We start from the raw sequence: 18,346 nt of genomic DNA, 5'->3' as shown, positions 1-18,346 counted from the left end.
GACTAAGTTTGACCCTCGCTTTTTCCCGTTTAAATCCTTACGTGGCAATCTCGCCGAAGCTAGCTAGGAAGTTTACAAAATATCCTCAATAATTTGTGCTTGTTCTGAGCCTCCTGCTGCGATACATGTGCAATTTTAGGGGATATTTGAAATCGCTGGTACACAGAGAATCTACAATTGTCACGTAACGCTAGCTAAAATCTAAGCATGTTCACTGCTTCAGAGATCGTTGTTCTTCTTTGGTTCATGTCTGCCACAGCGTCCGGCTACTTCGTTAGTATAGACGCTCATGCAGATGAGTGCTTCCATGAGCGGGTTAACTCGGGAACCAAGATGGGCCTAATGTTTGAAGTTGCTGAGGGGGGCTTTTTGGACATTGACGTTGAGGTGAGATGGTATTTGTGCTTTTGATTGATTTGGTTTGACTTGCGCAAAGGTGGTGGGGCGTGGCTAGCGAGATGGCTATTGTAGCTAGCCAGTTAGCTTAATTGCTAGTCATAAGCCAACATGCATGCCATTTTGTATAGTTTAATTTATGTTCTTTGTAGTTTAAAGTTAACCCACTGCTGGTTAAGATCAATTATTTTAGCTTAGTTGGTAGCTAACTAACTAGCCAGTTCGCCTCTTGATTTTACTTATCTGTCCCGATTAGTGATACAGGAAGTTTTAAGTTAGCTAACTACTCGCTGCCATTCCTAACAGCTGTCAGTGTCACATAACTTGAGAAACAGGTCATCCACATTTGTTTGACAGCTGACTATAGGTACTGCTCCACCACATGATGTATTCACCACCATATAGTTGAGAATTGTAGTCATGCAAATAAGATCCATATTTTTAAGGGATTTCACAAGTGTGGTGCAGACTGCCCCAATCCACCAACCACTGAATGAAATATGTTGCAACAACGGTCCAGACACATTTTTTTGTCTAGCACACCACAACTATGTTTCAACATGAGTTGGCTAATATGTGTATGATATTGTCTACTATGTAGATAACAGGACCTGATGGCAAGCAGATTTACAAAGGAGATCGAGAGTCCAGTGGAAAGTACTCCGTGGCAGCTCACATGGATGGGACCTACAAGTTCTGCTTCAGCAACAAGATGTCCACCATGACACCCAAGATCGTCATGTTCACCATCGACATCGGAGAGGCACCGAAGGGACAGGACATGGAGACGGAAGGTAGACTTTAGTTGTGTGTGTGAATGAAAGGCAGACTCAGTGAAATGACGCTGCCATGAGCAGCACTGCAGATATTGAGATGAGCGAGATGTATGACTTTGTTTTCACATGGTCACACACAGTATCTGCGCATGTTCACAGGTTCGCATCCTGCTGGTGAAAGTGTGGTAGCCAGGGCACCAAAACAGCAGAGAAGTTGAGCTTTGCGCTTCAATGCTCTTAGTTGTTGCGGAGATTTACCTACTATGCTGTTTACTTTTTCTGAATCTACATCATATCGCGAAATCTACTTTTAAGCTCTATTCATATTTGCCAATTGCTATAACGGATGATCACATTTCTGTTTTCACATACTATTCCTCTTTTCTTTATGGTCCTATTGTTGTCTCTTTCTCTTCATCCTTTTGACTGGGTTTGACTGGCTTTCGCTTCACCCTTGTGGAGAGAGTTGGGATGGTAGGGTTCTCGCCTCGCCTGGAACTATGTTTGCCCAAATGCATTCGGTTTCCTCTAACCTAAGTTGAATGAGTTTTCCAGTGCAATCTAATGTTCACAAATCACCACTTAGTTACATTAGTATATGTTGCCTGGAATAACCCCTCAGAATTTATAGATGCAGGAATATGTTGTGTGCATGATTTGAGACATCTAAGACATAGAACTAGTAATGTATTGTAGAGTGTTTTAAATGATAAAGCACAACTTTGTTTGGAAGTTGTCTTTATTTTTTACTCTAATATGCATGTAATTTTCACTAGAATGTTGTGGATTCTACAATGATCCTAATTGATTGGTTGTGTGTTCTGTTCCAGCTCACCAGAACAAGCTGGAGGAGATGATCAACGAGCTGGCTGTTGCCATGACGGCCGTCAAGCATGAACAGGAGTACATGGAGGTCCGGGAAAGGATACACAGAGCCAGTGAGTTACACACACGCCGCACATGAAATAAAATGGTGTCAGAATAGACTGTAGTTAAGAACCTGTTAACTTAATTGTTGTGTGTACTGCAGTGTTTAGTGCTGACAGCCAGTCTTGAACTTATTAGTCGTTGTTTTGTTTTCTTTCCATCCAGTCAATGACAACACGAACAGCAGGGTGGTTCTCTGGTCGTTCTTCGAAGCCCTGGTTCTGGTGGCCATGACTCTGGGACAGATCTACTACCTGAAGAGGTTTTTCGAAGTGCGCCGAGTTGTGTAACACCTCAAACCTTCCCCCTGTGACTTCCTGTTGCACTGTTATTTCAGCACAGAGACAGTGAAACAGTCACTCCTTGGAAATGAGACTCTTGGCAGATTTCATTAAGTCTGAGTACAAATTGGATCCCTATTATTAAAATAATAATGTTTTACCCTGTTACCCCTTTTGTTATTTCCATCTTCATGTGCTTGTTACTGTTGTATCTGTTTTGGACTCTAGACCTTTCAAAGATCATAGGGTTGATGATGTCAAGTTTGATTTATTGTCTCATCACTGCGTAAGCAAATTATTTGTTATGGATTACTCCACCCAGCTTGGTCAACAGCAACTACTAGCCAGGGAGGTTGTCTGCCTAGAGTCAGTGGCTCTACTAGCCAGGGCAGTTGTCTGTCTGTCTCTAGTCAGTGAATGGGATGTATAAAGTAACAAAACTGGGACCGGCATTTGAGAGATGCACACTGATGTTTATGCAACAGTGTCCCTTATTTGACCCATTTCTTTGGACCCCTTTGCAATCGATATGACCAACTAGTTAATATAAAGTATGCATCAGCTCAAGGTGAGACACTTGGGGCTTGTTCATGAGAGTGAAATATCACAGAACGTTCATGTAGAAATGTATTGTGCAGAAGCGACATGCTTTTCTGTAATGTAGAATAAAGAATTGTGTTCACTCTATAGATCATATTTCTATCTGCAACTTTCTGAACATTGCATCCTGCTAAATATCCCTGAATATCTGAAGGAGTTGTGTTGTCTGGGAAGCAGATGTTTTTGCTCTTGTTGCTTTTGAGTCATAGACCCATGACATATAATCCTTCTGAATGTGTACACGGGCAGTGCAGGGAAAACCTGTATACTCCCATTTTACCACAGATGGTTTATAGTAGGTCAGTGAACTCAAACCTGGCCCTGGGGATCCACTGGGTGTGCAGGGTTTTATCTAGCTCATCACTCACACCTGTTGCAACTAATCAATTATTAATTTAACCCTGGATTATATGATTCAGGTGTGTTAGAGCTGGGCTGGCAAAGCCCCGGACCCCTGTATTTGCCTAGAATCAGGAATGAAGAACACTGTAATAGATTATATTGAATGTGGGCAGGGGGCTGAAACTATATTATGATTGTCGAGGTGAGGTAGTTACTTCAACATTTTGTTGTGGGGACTGGTTGTAATTTGAGGTGGGGAAGGTTGGGGGCTCTACTTTATGTGGCAGTAAGCTGTTTTTTTTCTTCTGCAGCATATTCAGTGTGGTGCAACATTCAGAACATTGGTATGTCGATGTATAAGAATGGACATGACTAGAGGATTAATTGTAGGCCTATCCTGTCTATAATCTATTTGAAACACCATAAATGTTGTGTCTTACTGAATATGCCTTAGTTTTGTACTTTACATGTTCTGATAAGCTCAGCTATAACTGTCATGTGAGACTGGAGTGACTACTGAGGAGAAATTAGGTCAAGTCACTCCTGAACGTCATTAATGAAGTTCTGCAGCATGTAAAGAAATATGATTGTCTGTGGATCCAGGTTTAATAAAACAAATACAATATTCTTTAAAAATGCTGTTTGGTTTCTTTTTGTTAGTGTTGACATGTATTTATTGGTCAAAAATATATATATTTTACAAATATTGTGGTCTAAAGATCACTGAAATTATTCAGAATGATTTTTTAAATATATATTTTTTATTTTATTTTTTATTATCAACAACAAATCAATACATAAAGTACATGGGGGAACACAAGTATATATAGATTATATACAATGGACAATCGAGCTAGGGGGTACAATATCACATTACAATTACACAAGGACCTTAAGGGACATACATATACTTACAATTCTAACAGCTTTTTTGTTAGTAGAGTATTTAACTGTCTTAAAATACAGTTCAATTTCTTTTTGTAGGGTAAGAAAATTTGATTTTTTGTTTGTAAATTTACATTTGTGTATATGAAATTTGTCCAAAAGAATAATGAAATTAATTACATAAAAATGTTTCAGCTTATTTCTATCGTATGTAAAGAATCCAAACAGTACATCTCTCCAGAATAGTGTAAAATCTTCATAAATGTGTTCAATTATAAACCTACTGATGTCTTGCCACAGTTTTCTTACATGCATACAATGCCAAAAAATATGCAACACTGTTTCTGGGTGGTCATTACAAAAGGAACAATTTGAGTTGATGTTTTCCTTAAACTTCTTCATATAGTGGTTGGCAGGATAATATTTATGAATAATTTTAAAGGCAACTTCCTTAATTTTGTTAACAAGTAGGTATGTGTGTGGCAACATCCAAACTTTTTCCCAACAGATATTATCAATAAATCCATTCCAATAAGGCATGACATAAGGTATAGATACAACATCCTGCTGAAACAAGGTTCGTATCGCTCTGTTGTTGAATGGACCAAAAGAGAAACAAATCTTTCCTACTGATGAGTCAACAGGGTCAATAGAAGGTAGGTTCTGAGGGTCAGGTCTTGACACATTCCTGAATAACATAGCAACACCTGAGGGAATGGCATCTATTGCAAAATCTTTAGGTGTTACAGGGACCTTGTAAAGTGATAAGAATTCCTTATAACTGAGTAAAATACCCTCTGCATTTACCAGTTGGCTCACCAATAGGATATTATTTCGGAACCAATATTCTAAAAACAAAGAAGTATTTTTATACAATATATCCCGATTATTCCATATATAATATCTGTGTGGAGAAAAATTGTGTTTATAAATTAAGGACCATGATAAGAAAACCTGCCGATGAAAAGCAGAAAGTTTCACTAGCACCAAATGTTAGTCCAGAGATACCTTCAGCCTTGGTTATTAGGACTCTACCTTTTAAAGATAAGTCTCTCTGTAGCCATTGATTTAGCTTTTTCTGGGGGTTTTTAATAAGAGGGTTAATATTTCGTAAGCCTCTAGACTTCTGATCCTTTGTAATGGTTATGCCTATATATGTAAGTTCTTCTTTTACTGGAATACCATAATATGAAGGTGTCACACAATCTTTGACAGCTATGAGTTCACATTTATTAATGTTAAGATATAGACCAGACGCTTTGGAAAAGGATTGTATCACATTGATCGATATGGGAATTTGGTTAGCGTCTTTCAGAAAAAGTGTAGTATCATCAGCCAGCTGGCTTATAATCATTTCTTTACCAGCTATGGAAATACCTTGTACAGGACTATTATTTAAAGAATTTGCAAGAAGTTGGGTTATTAATAAAAACAGGTACGGAGAGATAGGACAACCTTGCCTAATTCCTCTCTTTAACTCAAATCTAGGTGAGGTGCCATATTTCAATTTCAATAGCCTTACAGAAAAAATCCCCAAAGCCAAGTCTCTCAAGGGAGTGGAAGAGAAACTGAATCTCTACTGTGTCAAATGCTTTATAAAAATCTAAAAATAATATGAAGCTATCCTCAGTTATTAGGTCTGAGTAGTCAAGTATGTCTAATATTAGTCTGACATTGTTAGAAATATGTCTGTTCCTCATGAAGCCAGACTGTGTTTCATCAATGATTGCATCCAGGACTTCTTTAATTATTTTTGCAAATAGTAACGCTAATATCTTATAGTCATTATTAAGAAGACAAATTGGACGCCAGTTATCGATGAGCAGCACTTCTTTTTTAGGCTTAGGTATCAGTGTTATTAACCCCTGACTCATTGTAGGAGGGAGAACATTGTTTTTAATACTCTCTAAAAAGACTTCAAATAGGAAGGGAGCTATTTGTTCAGAAAATAATTCAGAATGATGAACTGGCGCTGGCGGTACAAATATGTACAGTGCTTCCGATTTCCAGGCGGACTGTAAACACCGATGTACAGGAAGTCGGTACAGCGTGGATTGTGGCTGCATTTCCAACATGGACAACACAACTGAAGGAAAATGGGATAGTTTACCCGTTAAACTTAACGACGGTATTACGCAAACTCTCAATGAGCTTGGATTTACACATATGACACCAGTTCAGGTATTAACATTTCTTTACAGTTTTCGTTTATTTCACTCACATGCCATAGCTAGCTATGCTAACAAGCTAGTTAACTAACGTTAGCTTCTCTAATTCAACCTCCACAATAATAATTTCAATATTTTTATATTCCAGTCTGCCTGTATTCCACTGTTTATGCGAAATAAAGATGTGGCTGCCGAGGCTGTAAGTATGACTTGACACACATTATTGTTTACCATGTAACTCGGATGTTTTGTGTACTGCATTTCTCCAGAACCAGATTGCATAGGTAGCTAACTATTGAAGGAAGAAAGGTCTAAGCAACACATCTTCTCGTTGCTGTTACAGGTGACTGGCAGTGGAAAGACACTGGCCTTCGTGATTCCCATCATAGAGATACTTATAAAGCGAGAGGACAAATTGAAGAAAATGCAGGTAAGGTTTGGGTTATTCAGTTTCTTAGACTTATTGCAATGGCTACCGTTTGAGTATATGTGTATGGTTGTGAGTCACTTTGACTTTTGATATACAGTATTAAACTGAGACGTTATGTTTCACAGGTTGGTGCTCTGATCGTCACGCCGACCAGAGAGCTGGCCCTGCAGATCAGTGAGGTGATGGGCCAGTTCCTCCAGAAGTTCCCTCAGTTCAGGTAGGGGTACAGCCAGCGGAGAGATAAAACCAGAGACATGAACACAGTTCAGCAAGCTCTGTTCCAGATCTAAAATGTTCATTGTTCCAAGACTCTTATTGTAATCCTGTTATGACCTGAACTCTTCCTCTTTCAGACAGATTCTGTTGATTGGAGGGAGCAACCCCATTGAGGATGTGGAGAAGTTTAAGGAACAGGGGTAAATATGCTCTTCCTCTGATCTCACACAAAGATGGGAGCTTTTTTGTGCCACATGTTTTTATGTCCAGATCTGATGCCATACAGCAAGCTTTAAATGAAGTACAACTTATAAAGGCCTTATATAGCATACATAAATGCTTCATAAGCGCTATATAAATGCTTCACAAACACTCTAAGCTTTTGTATAAACATTAAGCGTTATGTCACATTTGGCGGAAATTCACCCTACATTAGGAATGGTTATGTCACCCTTTATAGAGTGACACACGCTTATAGGTGATTTGTGAAGCATTTATGTAGTGCTTATGAATCCTTTGTATGCTATATAAAGCCTTTATACGTTGTACTTGGTTTAAAGTGAGACTGGATTCCCTAACTGATAATTATTCTAATCAATGTGTTGTTTTTTCCAGGGCCAACATATTGATTGCCACCCCGGGGCGTCTGGAGGACATGTTCAGGAGGAAGGCAGACGGTCTGGATCTGGCCTTGTCAGTCAAGTTTCTGGAGGTCCTGGTCCTGGATGAGGCTGACCGCCTACTGGATATGGGCTTTGAGGCCAGGTACTATAGTGCAATACAATAGACTACAACTATGCAATACAGTACACTATTGGACATTAAGGACATATGAATCATACAATATGATTCAGTACAGTACAATCACCAGGCTGTTGGACATTGGCTTTGATGTCAGGTACAACAGCACAGTACACTAAGTACCTGACTCCCTCCCTTTCTCCAGTCTGAATGTTATCCTCGGGTACCTCCCTAAGCAGCGTCGTACAGGTCTGTTTTCAGCCACTCAGACTCAGGAGCTGGAAAAGCTGGTGAGAGCTGGTCTCAGGAACCCTGTACGCATCACAGTGAAGGAGAAGGGCGTGGCCGCCAGCTGCACCCAGAAAACACCAGCCAGGCTCTGCAACTACTACACAGTGAGTAACATACACTGTTGGGGATTTGGGTTGTTCAGGTTTGGAAATGCTGGATTCAAAGGAAAAAGTGGACCACGACTGTATTTTAATAAATGTAACTACATGTAATCCCCGAAAGTAATTATTTATCATGAGAGGACCATAAACAATAACTAGTAATGCTGCATGGTCCAAGAAAGGTTCAAATCAAAATAAACAGTTTGTGCACAAAACGGGATGACCGGAACGTTCTCTCAGTCTGAGACATTCTTCCAAGACACATTCTGAGGCCTCATGATGAAAGCATCCTTATCTGTTTCGCTGTCTGTGCCAGCCCGTGCCATAAAATTACTCAAGGACTATAAACCATCTGTGTGTAAGTGGAGACACAAACACAGGAAAAAAGACAACCCATGACTGATCACTTTTTCTTTTCTGTTATTTCTTGTTTGTCAGATCTGCAGAGCGGAGGACAAGTTTAACAGTCTGGTAGCGTTTCTTAGACAACACAAACATGAGAAACAGCTGGTGTTCTTCAGGTATGTATCCTGGCTACACACAGCCCTCCATGTTATTCTCTCACCATGACTACAGCTACCTCTAGTATTCTACTTAATGGCCGACTATATTCATCAACACTGCGGACTGTGTGTTGTTTCTCTCCCTCAGTGCGTGTGAGGACTACACTGTCAGAGATTTGTGTTTTAATGTGTTGTTTCTCTCGCTCAGTACATGTGCGTGTGTGGAGTACTTTGGCCGAGCCTTGGAGGCCCTGATTAAGAGCGTCACCATCCACTGCATCCACGGCAAGATGAAACACAAACGCAACAAGATCTTCTCAGAATTTAGGAGGCTAAAGAGGTATTTTATCCCTTGTTGTTAGCTCAGCTGAGGAGAGCATGGGTTTGATCTTTGCATTGAAATGTAACGTTGTCTTTCAGTGGTATCCTGGTGTGTACTGACGTCATGGCCAGAGGCATTGATATCCCAGAAGTCCACTGGGTATTGCAGTACGACCCCCCTAGTTGTGCCAGTGCCTTTGTGCATCGGTGTGGACGGACTGCGCGCATTGGTAACCAAGGCAACGCCACGGTCTTCCTGCTCCCCATGGAGGAATCTTACGTTACCTTCCTGTCCATCAACCAGAAGGTATGCCCTTTGTTTCCCTCTCCATCTTGCCTGCCTTCCATGCTCTCTCCATTTAAAACCAAGCTGCCCCTCCCTGTCTCCTGATAGTGTCCTCTGGAGCAGATGGCCCCAGTGAGTGACGTGGTGGATGTTCTGCCCAAGGTGAAGGCCCTGGCTCTGGCAGACCGGGCCATGTTCGACAGGGGCATGAGGGCATTCGTCTCCACCGTACAGGCCTACGCCAAACACGAGTGCAGCCTCATTTTCAGGGTCAAAGGTGAGAAGAACTCCCTTTTACCTTCCCTGTGTACAGACCCTCAAGTATGATGGTGTTAGATTGTTTATGCTATGGTCTGAGGAGAATTATGTTTACGATGTCATCCTCCTCCTGTCATTGGTCAGATCTGGACTTTGTCGCGCTGGCCCGTGGCTTCGCCCTCCTCCGCATGCCCAGGATGCCCGAGCTGAAAGGGAAGAACTTCCCTGACTTCATAGAAACAAGCATAGACACAGACAACATCCGCTACAAGGACAAGCAGCGGGAGAAGCTGAGGCAGAAGCTGCTGATTGAGCTAAAGGTGAAGAGGGAGGAAAGGGCCGCTGCCCCCAAGAGACACAACGATAAGAACAAAGCCTGGTCCAAACAGAAGAACAGGAAGGACCGCAGGAGGAAGACTGCTGCCAAGAGGAACCGGGATGAGGTATTTAGTCTTCTCGAGAATTAAGGGGAGGTTTTCCTGACCCAGATTAAGTATAGTCCTGATCTAAAATGCACTTTACGTGGAGATTTCCCATTGACATACATTTTTAGTCCAGGACTAGGTTTAATCTGGATCTAGGAAATGGGCCCTAAAATGCTTTTAGAACATCTTTAAACATGGGAGCGGGGCCCATATGCAGAAAAAAGTATAACATCAGATGACTGTTAATGAACCCTTTGTTCTCTTCAGGGCTCGGAAATGGACGATGAGGACATGAAGGAGCTGTTGAAAGACACTCGTCTCCTGAAGAGATTGAAGAAGGGACAGATCAGCGAGGAGGACTTTGAGAAACAGGTGACAGCAGGACCGAAGAGCCAGAGGAAGACAGCAGCAGGCCCCTCAGAGGACCTACCCAGCTCAGCGGGAGAGGAGGACAAATGAAACAATACACCTGTCAGTGTTTTCCCCCAATGTTCTAGCAGCAGGTCAGGCTGTCCCACCTAGCCCTGTTTACCATGAAAGAAACAGAACATGTTATATATTTTAGGGGGGGCTTTATGCCCCGCCTACAGAACAACCATAGGGGAAATACTGCCTGTTACAATAAGGAGCAGGTCAGGACCACACTTTTAAAATAGAGCTAACTGTTTTACATCTATTACTCCGTTATGAACCAGAGAGATACATCGCCTTTCAGGAATGTTATGTATACAGTGTAAAGTTATGTGCATCGCCATATTTTGTAATTAACAATCTATAAAGATAAAACTGATACCAGTCAGTGTCCCTTTTTTATTGAGGTGTTTTGTTTTAAGGCACTGTTATAAATAAAGTTTGATAAGTTCATCGCTGACGGCAGAGGGGGTGAGGACCCCCAGGTCTGTGAAGAGGAGCGTGATGAGGGAGGGAGGGGTGTAGTCGATCATGGGGTGTTCCTCTGACAGGTCAGACACAGTCCTCAGGGTGTCGGCTTTGTACTGCACAGAGAGGAGAGAGATGGGTTAAACAGTACTGAAGAGGACTAGAGAGAAAATGTACTGCACAGAGAGGAGAGAGATGGGTTAAACAGTACTGAAGAGGACTAGAGAGAAAATGTACTGCACAGAGAGGAGAGAGATGGGTTAAACAGTACTGAAGAGGACTCGAGAGAAAATGTACAGCACAGAGAGGAGAGAGATGGGTTAAACAATACTGAAGAGGACTAGAGAGAAAATGTACTGCACAGAGAGGAGAGAGATGGGTTAAACAATACTGAAGAGGACTAGAGAGAAAATGTACTGCACAGAGAGGAGAGAGATGGTTTAAATAATACTGAAGAGGACTAGAGAGAAAATGTACTGCACAGAGAGGAGAGAGATGGGTTAAACAATACTGAAGAGGACTAGAGAGAAAATGTACTGCACAGAGAGGAGAGAGATGGGTTAAACAATACTGAAGACTAGAGAGAAAATGTACTGCACAGAGAGGAGAGAGATGGGTTAAACAATACTGAAGACTAGAGAGAAAATGTACTGCACAGAGGAGAGAGATGGGTTAAACAATACTGAAGACTAGAGAAAATGTACTGCACAGAGAGATGGGTTAAACAGTACTGAAGAGGACTAGAGAGAAAATGTACTGCACAGAGAGGAGAGAGATGGGTTAAACAATACTGAAGAGGACTAGAGAGAAAATGTACTGCACAGAGAGGAGAGAGATGGATTAAACAATACTGAAGAGGACTAGAGAGAAAAAGTACTGCACAGAGGAGAGAGATGGGTTAAACAGTACTGAAGAGGACTAGAGAGAAAATGTACTGCACAGAGAGGAGAGAGATGGGTTAAACAATACTGAAGACTAGAGAGAAAAATGTACTGCACAGAGAGGAGAGAGATGGGTTAAACAATACTGAAGAGGACTAGAGAGAAAATGTACTGCACAGAGAGGAGAGAGATGGGTTAAACAATACTGAAGAGGACTAGAGAGAAAATGTACTGCACAGAGAGGAGAGAGATGGGTTAAACAGTACTGAAGAGGACTAGAGAGAAAATGTACTGCACAGAGAGGAGAGAGATGGGTTAAACAATACTGAAGAGGACTAGAGAGAAAATGTACTGCACAGAGAGGAGAGAGATGGGTTAAACAATACTGAAGAGGACTAGAGAGAAAATGTACTGCACAGAGAGGAGAGAGATGGGTTAAACAATACTGAAGAGGACTAGAGAGAAAATGTACTGCACAGAGAGGAGAGAGATGGGTTAAACAGTACTGAAGAGGACTAGAGAGAATGGAAAGACAGTTCAGATAGACGCACCATGAGATGGAGCCAAATCGGCATAATAATCATCATAAGTTACACACGAATGTCAATGGGAGATGTGCACTTAATTTTGAATTGTATGTGTGTATCTCCAATCAGCCCATGGCACAACATACAGTGAGTGCTTTCAGAACGTATTCATTCCCCTTCACCTACTCCACATTTTGTTAGTCTGAATTCAAAATGGAATAAATTAATAATAATCCCTCACCCATCTACACACAATACCACATAATGACAAAGTAAAAACGTGTTTTTAGAAATGTTTGCAAATGTACTCAATTAAATACAGAAATATTACATTTATATAAGTATTCACTCCCCTGAGTCAATACTTTGTAGAAGCACCATTGGCAGCGATTACAGCTGTGAGTCTGTCTGGGTAATTCTAAGCATTCCACACCTGCATTGTGCAACATTAGCCCATTCTTTTCTAAATTCTTCATGCTCTGTCAAATTGGTTGTTGATCATTGCTAGACAACCATTTTTCAGGTCTTGCCATAGATTCTCAAGTAGATTTAAGTCAAAACTAACTCAGCCACTCAGGAACATTCACTGTCTTTTTGGTAAGCAACTCCAGTCTAGATTTAGCCTTGTTTTTTTTAGGTTTTTGTCATGCTGAAAGGGGAATTAATATCCCTGTATCTGGTGCAAAGCAGACAACCTCTAGGATTTTGCATGTGCTTAGCTCCATTCCGTAAATGTTTTTGCCTGAAACACTCCCAAATCCTTAACGATTACAGCATACCCAGAACATGATGCAGCCACCACTATACTTAAAAATATAGAGAATGGTACTCAGTAATGTGTTGTATTGGATTTGCCCCAAACATAACATTTTGTATTCAGGACAAAAAGTTAATTGCTTTGCCACATGTTTTGCAGTATTACTTTAGTGCCTTGTTGCAAATAGGATGCATGTTTTGGAATTTATTCTGTTAAGGCTTCCTTTTCACTCTGTCAATTAGGTTAGTATTGTGGAGTAAATACAATGTTGTTGATCCATCCTCAGTTCTATCAAAGACATTAAATCTCTTAACTATTCTAAACTCACCATTGGCCTCATGGTGTAATCCCTGAGCGGTTTCCTTCCTCTCTGGCAACTGAGTTAAGAAGGATGCCTGTATCTTTGTAGTGACTGGGTGTATTGATACACCATGCTCAAAGGGATATTCAATGTCTTTTTTTTTTCTTTTTTTTTTACACATATACAGTGGCAAGAAAAAGTATGTGAACCCTTTGGAATTACCTGGATTTGTGCATAAATTGGTCATCAAATTTGATCTGAATCTTCATCTATGTTACAACGATAGACAAAGTGTGCTTAAACTAATAACACAAATTATTATATTTTTCTTGTCTGTATTGAATACATCATTTAAACATTCACAGTGTAGGTTGGAAAAAGTATGTGAACCCCTTGGCTAATGACTTCTCCAAAAGCTAATGGGAGTCAGGAGTCAGCTAACCTGGAGTCCAATCAATGAGACGAGATTGGAGATGTCAGTTAGAGCTGCCTTGCTATATAAAAAAACACTACAAAATTTGAGTTTGCTATTCACAAGCATTGCCTGATGTGAACCATGCCTCGAACAAAAGAGATCTCAGAAGACCCAAGATTAAGAATTGTTGCCTTGCATAAAGCTGGAAAGGGTTTACAAAAGTATTTCTAAAAGCCTTGATGTTCATCAGCCCACGGTTGAAAGCACTGTTGCTACTCTCCCTAGGAGTGGCCGTCCTGCAAAGATGACTGCAAGAGCACAGCGCAGAATGCTCAATGAGGTTAAGAAGGATCCTAGAATGTCAGCTAAAGACTTACAGAAATCTCTGGAACATGCTAACATCTCTTGACGAGTCTACGATATGTAAAACACTAAACAAGAATGGTCTTCATGGGAGGACACCACGGAAGAAGCCACTGCTGTCTAAAAAAAACATTTCTGCACGTCTGAAGGTTGTAAAAGTGCACCTGGATGTTCCACAGCACTACTGGCAAAATATTCTGTGGACAGATGAAACTACAGTTGAGTCATTTGGAAGGAACACACAACACTATGTGTGGAGAAAAAAAGGCACAGCACACCAACATCAAAACACCCAACTGTAAAGTATGGTGGAGGGAGCATCATGGTTCGGGGCTGCTTTGCTGCCTCAGGACCTGGACAGCTTGCTATCAGATGGAAAAATGAATTCCCAAGTTTATCAAGACATTTTGCAGGAGAATGTTAGGCTTTCTGTTGAAGCTCAACAGAAGTTGGCTGATGCAACAGGACAACGACCCAAAACAAAGAAGTAAATGAACAGCAGAATGGCTTCAACAGAAGAAAATACGCCTTCTGGAGTGGCCCAGTCAGAATCCTGACCTCAACCCGACTGAGATGCTGAGGCATGACCTCAAGAGAGCAGTTCACACGAGGTGTCCCAAGAATATTGCGGAACTGAAAAGGTTTTTTAAAGAGGAATGGTCCAAAATTCCTCCTGACCATTGTGCAGGTCTGATCCACAACTACAGAAAACGTTTAGTTCATGTTATTGCTGCCAAAGGATGGTCAACCAGTTATTAAATCCAAGGGTTCACATACTTTTCCCACCCTGCACTGTAAATGTTTACACAGTGTGTTCAATAAAGACATGAAAACGTATAATTGTTTGTGTGCTATTAGTTTAAGCAGACTGCTGGTCTATTATTGTGACCTAGATGAAGATCAGATCAAATTTTATGACCAATTCATGCACAAATCCAGGTATTTCCAAAGGGTTCACATACTTTTTCCTTGCCACTGTACCAATAGGTACCCTTCTTCGCAAGGCATTGGAAAATCTCCCTGGTCTTTGTGGTTGAATCAGTGTCTGAAATTCACTGCTCGACTGAGGGACATTACAGATAATTGTATGTGTGAAGTACAGAGATGAGGTAGTCATCAAAAATAATTGTATTATATTGCACACAGTGAGTCCATGCAACTTACTATGTGACTTGTTGAGCACATTTTTACTCCTGAACTTATTTAGGCTTGCCATAACAAATGGGTTGAATACTTTGACTCAAGACATTTCAGCTTTTAAATTTTGAATCAATTTGTAAAAAATGTGACAACATAATTCCATTTTGACACTATGGGGTATTGTGTGTAGGCCAGTGACAAAAAACAAAACAATGAATTTCAAAATCAGGCTGTAACAACAAAATATGGAAAAAGTCAAGGGGTGTGAATACTTTCTGAAGGCCCTGTATATATTGCTGGCAGGCTCTGAATGGTTAATTCTCACCTTAAATCTGTCTGGGACGTCCTGCTGGTTAAGAGGGTAGAGACGGACAAACTTGAAGCTCTCCGCTACCACGTAGAAGGGCTTGTTGTGGGCTTTGGAACACACTGCCATCTGATAGGTTCCAATCTGTACAGACATATCAACCAACACTGTCACACTGCTACATACTACAATACATGTTTGACTTTATTATTATGAGTTCATTGTTCCCAGAACACACCTTGTTGATGATGCCTCCACTCTCAACTACTCCTTCTGCTCCTACAATAACCAGGTCCACCTTCTCCAGGACATAACTGTAGGTGGAAAGATATAGAAAGGAATATGTATCTTTAACCTTTATTAAGAAAGGTAAGCCATGGTAGTGTTTGGTACTGTCAGTATTTACCCCACAGCAGCATCCAGGACCACTGTCACAGGAACGTTGAGTCTCCTCAGTGCATCAGCCATCTGTTTCCTGGAGAGGACAGACAACATGTCACACGAACTGTGTGTGTGTGTGTGTGTCTTACGTGTTCAGTTCCCCCATCAACTTGTTTGCTTTGGAAATGTGTGTTGTCTCACCCGGCTGTATCTGGCTGGGACTCTGTAACGTAGACTGTGAAGCGTTTCTTCTCGGCTGCAGCTTTCTCCAGCACCCTCAATACTACTCTGGAGGAGGAATGGGTCAGGATTTTCTGAGGGAGAAAGAAAGATTTGTTCTTCAAAAATACATCTTTCTTATAACATTCTTGGAATTTTATATTTTGGGGAATTTTTGGTACCAACATGGCGTCTATCAAAATCAGGTTTGCCAAACTTAATTTGACATAAAATGTCTGCCGCCATGACTCACTCACCGCCCCGTCTTTGATGAAGGTGTGGCAGAGTTTGGCCACCTTGGTTCTGGAGAGAGAGATCTTCTCCAGGAACAGCTCTCCTCTCTCCTCCATCACCTTCTTACAGCGCGACAGGTCCTGAGACAAACATGGAGGGGGAGGTGAGGACTTCAGAGAACTCTGACCTCTTCTGAGGTGAGGCCTAGTCATTTTTTCTGTTCATAAAATAAACGAGTGACAATAAGCTGAAGTCTATTTGTGGTGTATTTCTATTAGAATTACAAAATTAGAAGGGATAGAATGGAGAGTATTTACACTTGGTTTTTATTTCATGGCAAAAATACCTGAGTGTATGTGTATGTGCAGTAGTCTATGGCTGTGTATGGCCCTAACCTGGTGCTCCAGTGACGTGAGGCTGATGAAGCGAAGGAACAGCTCCCCTCCAGAGGACACGGCTACAGAGGAGTCCACCCTCGTCAGACAGTCTGTGGCCCACTTCAGGCTCTCCCTCAGACCCAGGATCGTCTCACCTGAGCAGGGAACAGAGTAACATGGAGGGGCCGATTGTATCCAGAGATCGAATTACGGGGATCATGGGCGTTTCCATAACAATTCAGGGAAACAGTCATAAAAGTATGAAATACCAAACTTGTATGACAAAAACACACTATTTTGCTTGGTATGATTTTGACATTAGTATGACTAATAGGCAGAAAGGAGAGAGTGGTCAGACCTTTGTCTCGTCTGAGGAACTCCAGCAGGGTGCGGATGGCTGCTACAGCAGAGGCCATGTCAGGGTCTGTCCTCATCTGGGTCCTGAAGTACTCCACCAACTCTGACAAGAGTGAGGGAGAGCAGTCCTGGGTCACACTAATGACTAGCCTACTCAGTAGTACTCTACTAATGAAGACAACAGCCATGTTTGTCTGTTCAGTTGGTTAATTTATCTCACACACACACACACACACACACACACACACACACACACACACACACACACACACACACACACACACACACACACACACACACACACACACACACACACACACACACACACACACACACACACTACCTTCTTTGTTCATTTTCGAGGACTGTTGCATCTGAATTCTACCTATCGGTAGCTAGCTAGCTATATTCTCGAAGTTTAGTCAGGGGCAGCAACTGGAAGTAGCTACGTGGCCGAAAGTTAGTTTCTTATTTCTTCGCAGGATGGCAAAAATGCAGTCAAACGTTAAAAACACATGTATCAGAAATAGAGGTCAGTTAAACCAGAGAATAAACCCATGCGAAATCATTTTTTCTAGACGTATTTCTGACAATTTCAGTCATCTGTCATCATGTCGCAATCTGATGACGTAAACTATTTGAAGGCTTCTTCTCCTTCTTCGATTAGGTTTTACGGCAGTTGGCATCCAACACACGTTGCATTACCGGCACCTACTAGACTGGAGTATAACTCCCTTATAGGTTGCTTAAAAATATATATAATAAAAATAAATGATCAACAAATACCTTCCAATCTAACCCTACACTCACTAAAACCCCACCACCCTACTATTTAAATATATTTAGTCCTACTTCAGGCCAACAGCCTGAAAGGATGGGACACCACCACTTAACACACCTTGTAACTCTTCTGATGTCAAGTCTCGCACACCCAAACACCTCTCTGCAGCTGCCACCACAACCTCAATTTTCTGTGACTTATGTTCCATCCCTGCAGTACAATTGATAACCATTGCTATAAATGCTAAATCCAATCTTGCTGAAACATTTATCACTTGTTGTCCTATCCTTCTGTACTGGTACAGTTCTACTACTCACACCACTCCTTTCAGGACCCCTCCCCCTTGACCCATCTTCCTCTACTTTCTTCACTGCCTCAGCATACAACTATTTCTGCACTACTCTAACCCTGGAAACCTCAACCTGCCTCTCTCGCACCTGACATTGCTGATCCCATGGTCAGTTAAGAACAAATTCTTAT

At 41.4% G+C, this 18,346-nt stretch overlaps 3 protein-coding genes across 3 annotated transcripts; 2 read left to right on the top strand and 1 right to left on the bottom strand.

Moving 5' to 3' along the window:
- Positions 1-14: 14 nt before the first annotated feature.
- On the top strand, positions 15-3,958 carry tmed2 (transmembrane p24 trafficking protein 2). Its single transcript, XM_038989737.1, has 4 exons — positions 15-387; positions 998-1,190; positions 2,003-2,110; positions 2,265-3,958. Exons 1-4 carry the CDS (start codon positions 208-210, stop codon positions 2,387-2,389), a joined length of 606 nt encoding a protein of 201 aa, XP_038845665.1. The 5' UTR covers positions 15-207; the 3' UTR covers positions 2,390-3,958.
- A 2,292-nt stretch (positions 3,959-6,250) lies between these two features.
- On the top strand, positions 6,251-10,742 carry ddx55 (DEAD (Asp-Glu-Ala-Asp) box polypeptide 55). The gene is made up of 13 exons (XM_038989733.1): positions 6,251-6,388; positions 6,524-6,574; positions 6,719-6,805; positions 6,931-7,022; positions 7,159-7,221; positions 7,637-7,786; positions 7,968-8,157; positions 8,593-8,675; positions 8,866-8,997; positions 9,078-9,285; positions 9,373-9,541; positions 9,667-9,965; positions 10,215-10,742. Exons 1-13 carry the CDS (start codon positions 6,281-6,283, stop codon positions 10,404-10,406), a joined length of 1,824 nt encoding a protein of 607 aa, XP_038845661.1. The 5' UTR covers positions 6,251-6,280; the 3' UTR covers positions 10,407-10,742.
- On the bottom strand, positions 10,743-17,709 carry LOC120044963 (translation initiation factor eIF-2B subunit alpha-like). The gene is made up of 9 exons (XM_038989734.1): positions 17,429-17,709; positions 17,087-17,188; positions 16,747-16,883; positions 16,375-16,491; positions 16,100-16,212; positions 15,924-15,992; positions 15,756-15,831; positions 15,536-15,661; positions 10,743-10,942 (listed from the first exon to the last, which is right to left on the bottom strand). The coding sequence occupies exons 1-9, from the start codon at positions 17,457-17,459 to the stop codon at positions 10,787-10,789; spliced, it is 927 nt and encodes a 308-aa protein (XP_038845662.1). The 5' UTR covers positions 17,460-17,709; the 3' UTR covers positions 10,743-10,786.
- Between the last annotated feature and the right edge of the window lie 637 nt (positions 17,710-18,346).

The sequence above is a fragment of the Salvelinus namaycush genome, chromosome 3 (genome assembly GCF_016432855.1).
Source record: "Salvelinus namaycush isolate Seneca chromosome 3, SaNama_1.0, whole genome shotgun sequence".
In the NCBI taxonomy this organism is placed as follows: domain Eukaryota; kingdom Metazoa; phylum Chordata; class Actinopteri; order Salmoniformes; family Salmonidae; genus Salvelinus; species Salvelinus namaycush.
Note: the sequence above shows the minus strand (reverse complement) of the source record. Positions and strands in the feature narration are given on the sequence as shown.

Excerpts from the sequence above, each read along its gene's own strand:
- ddx55 (XM_038989733.1), top strand. The coding sequence starts at position 6,281 with ATGGACAACACAACTGAAGGAAAATGGGATAGTTTACCCGTTAAACTT. Across the intron at positions 6,575-6,718 it reads AAGATGTGGCTGCCGAGGCT|GTGACTGGCAGTGGAAAGAC; the intron begins GTAAGTATGACT and ends TTGCTGTTACAG. Across the intron at positions 7,023-7,158 it reads CAGAAGTTCCCTCAGTTCAG|ACAGATTCTGTTGATTGGAG; the intron begins GTAGGGGTACAG and ends TTCCTCTTTCAG.
- tmed2 (XM_038989737.1), top strand. The coding sequence starts at position 208 with ATGTTCACTGCTTCAGAGATCGTTGTTCTTCTTTGGTTCATGTCTGCC. Across the intron at positions 388-997 it reads TTTTGGACATTGACGTTGAG|ATAACAGGACCTGATGGCAA; the intron begins GTGAGATGGTAT and ends TCTACTATGTAG. Across the intron at positions 1,191-2,002 it reads ACAGGACATGGAGACGGAAG|CTCACCAGAACAAGCTGGAG; the intron begins GTAGACTTTAGT and ends GTTCTGTTCCAG.
- LOC120044963 (XM_038989734.1), bottom strand. The coding sequence starts at position 17,459 with ATGCAACAGTCCTCGAAAATGAACAAAGAAG. Across the intron at positions 16,492-16,746 it reads TCACGTCACTGGAGCACCAG|GACCTGTCGCGCTGTAAGAA; the intron begins GTTAGGGCCATA and ends TGTTTGTCTCAG. Across the intron at positions 16,213-16,374 it reads CCTTCATCAAAGACGGGGCG|AAAATCCTGACCCATTCCTC; the intron begins GTGAGTGAGTCA and ends TTTCTCCCTCAG.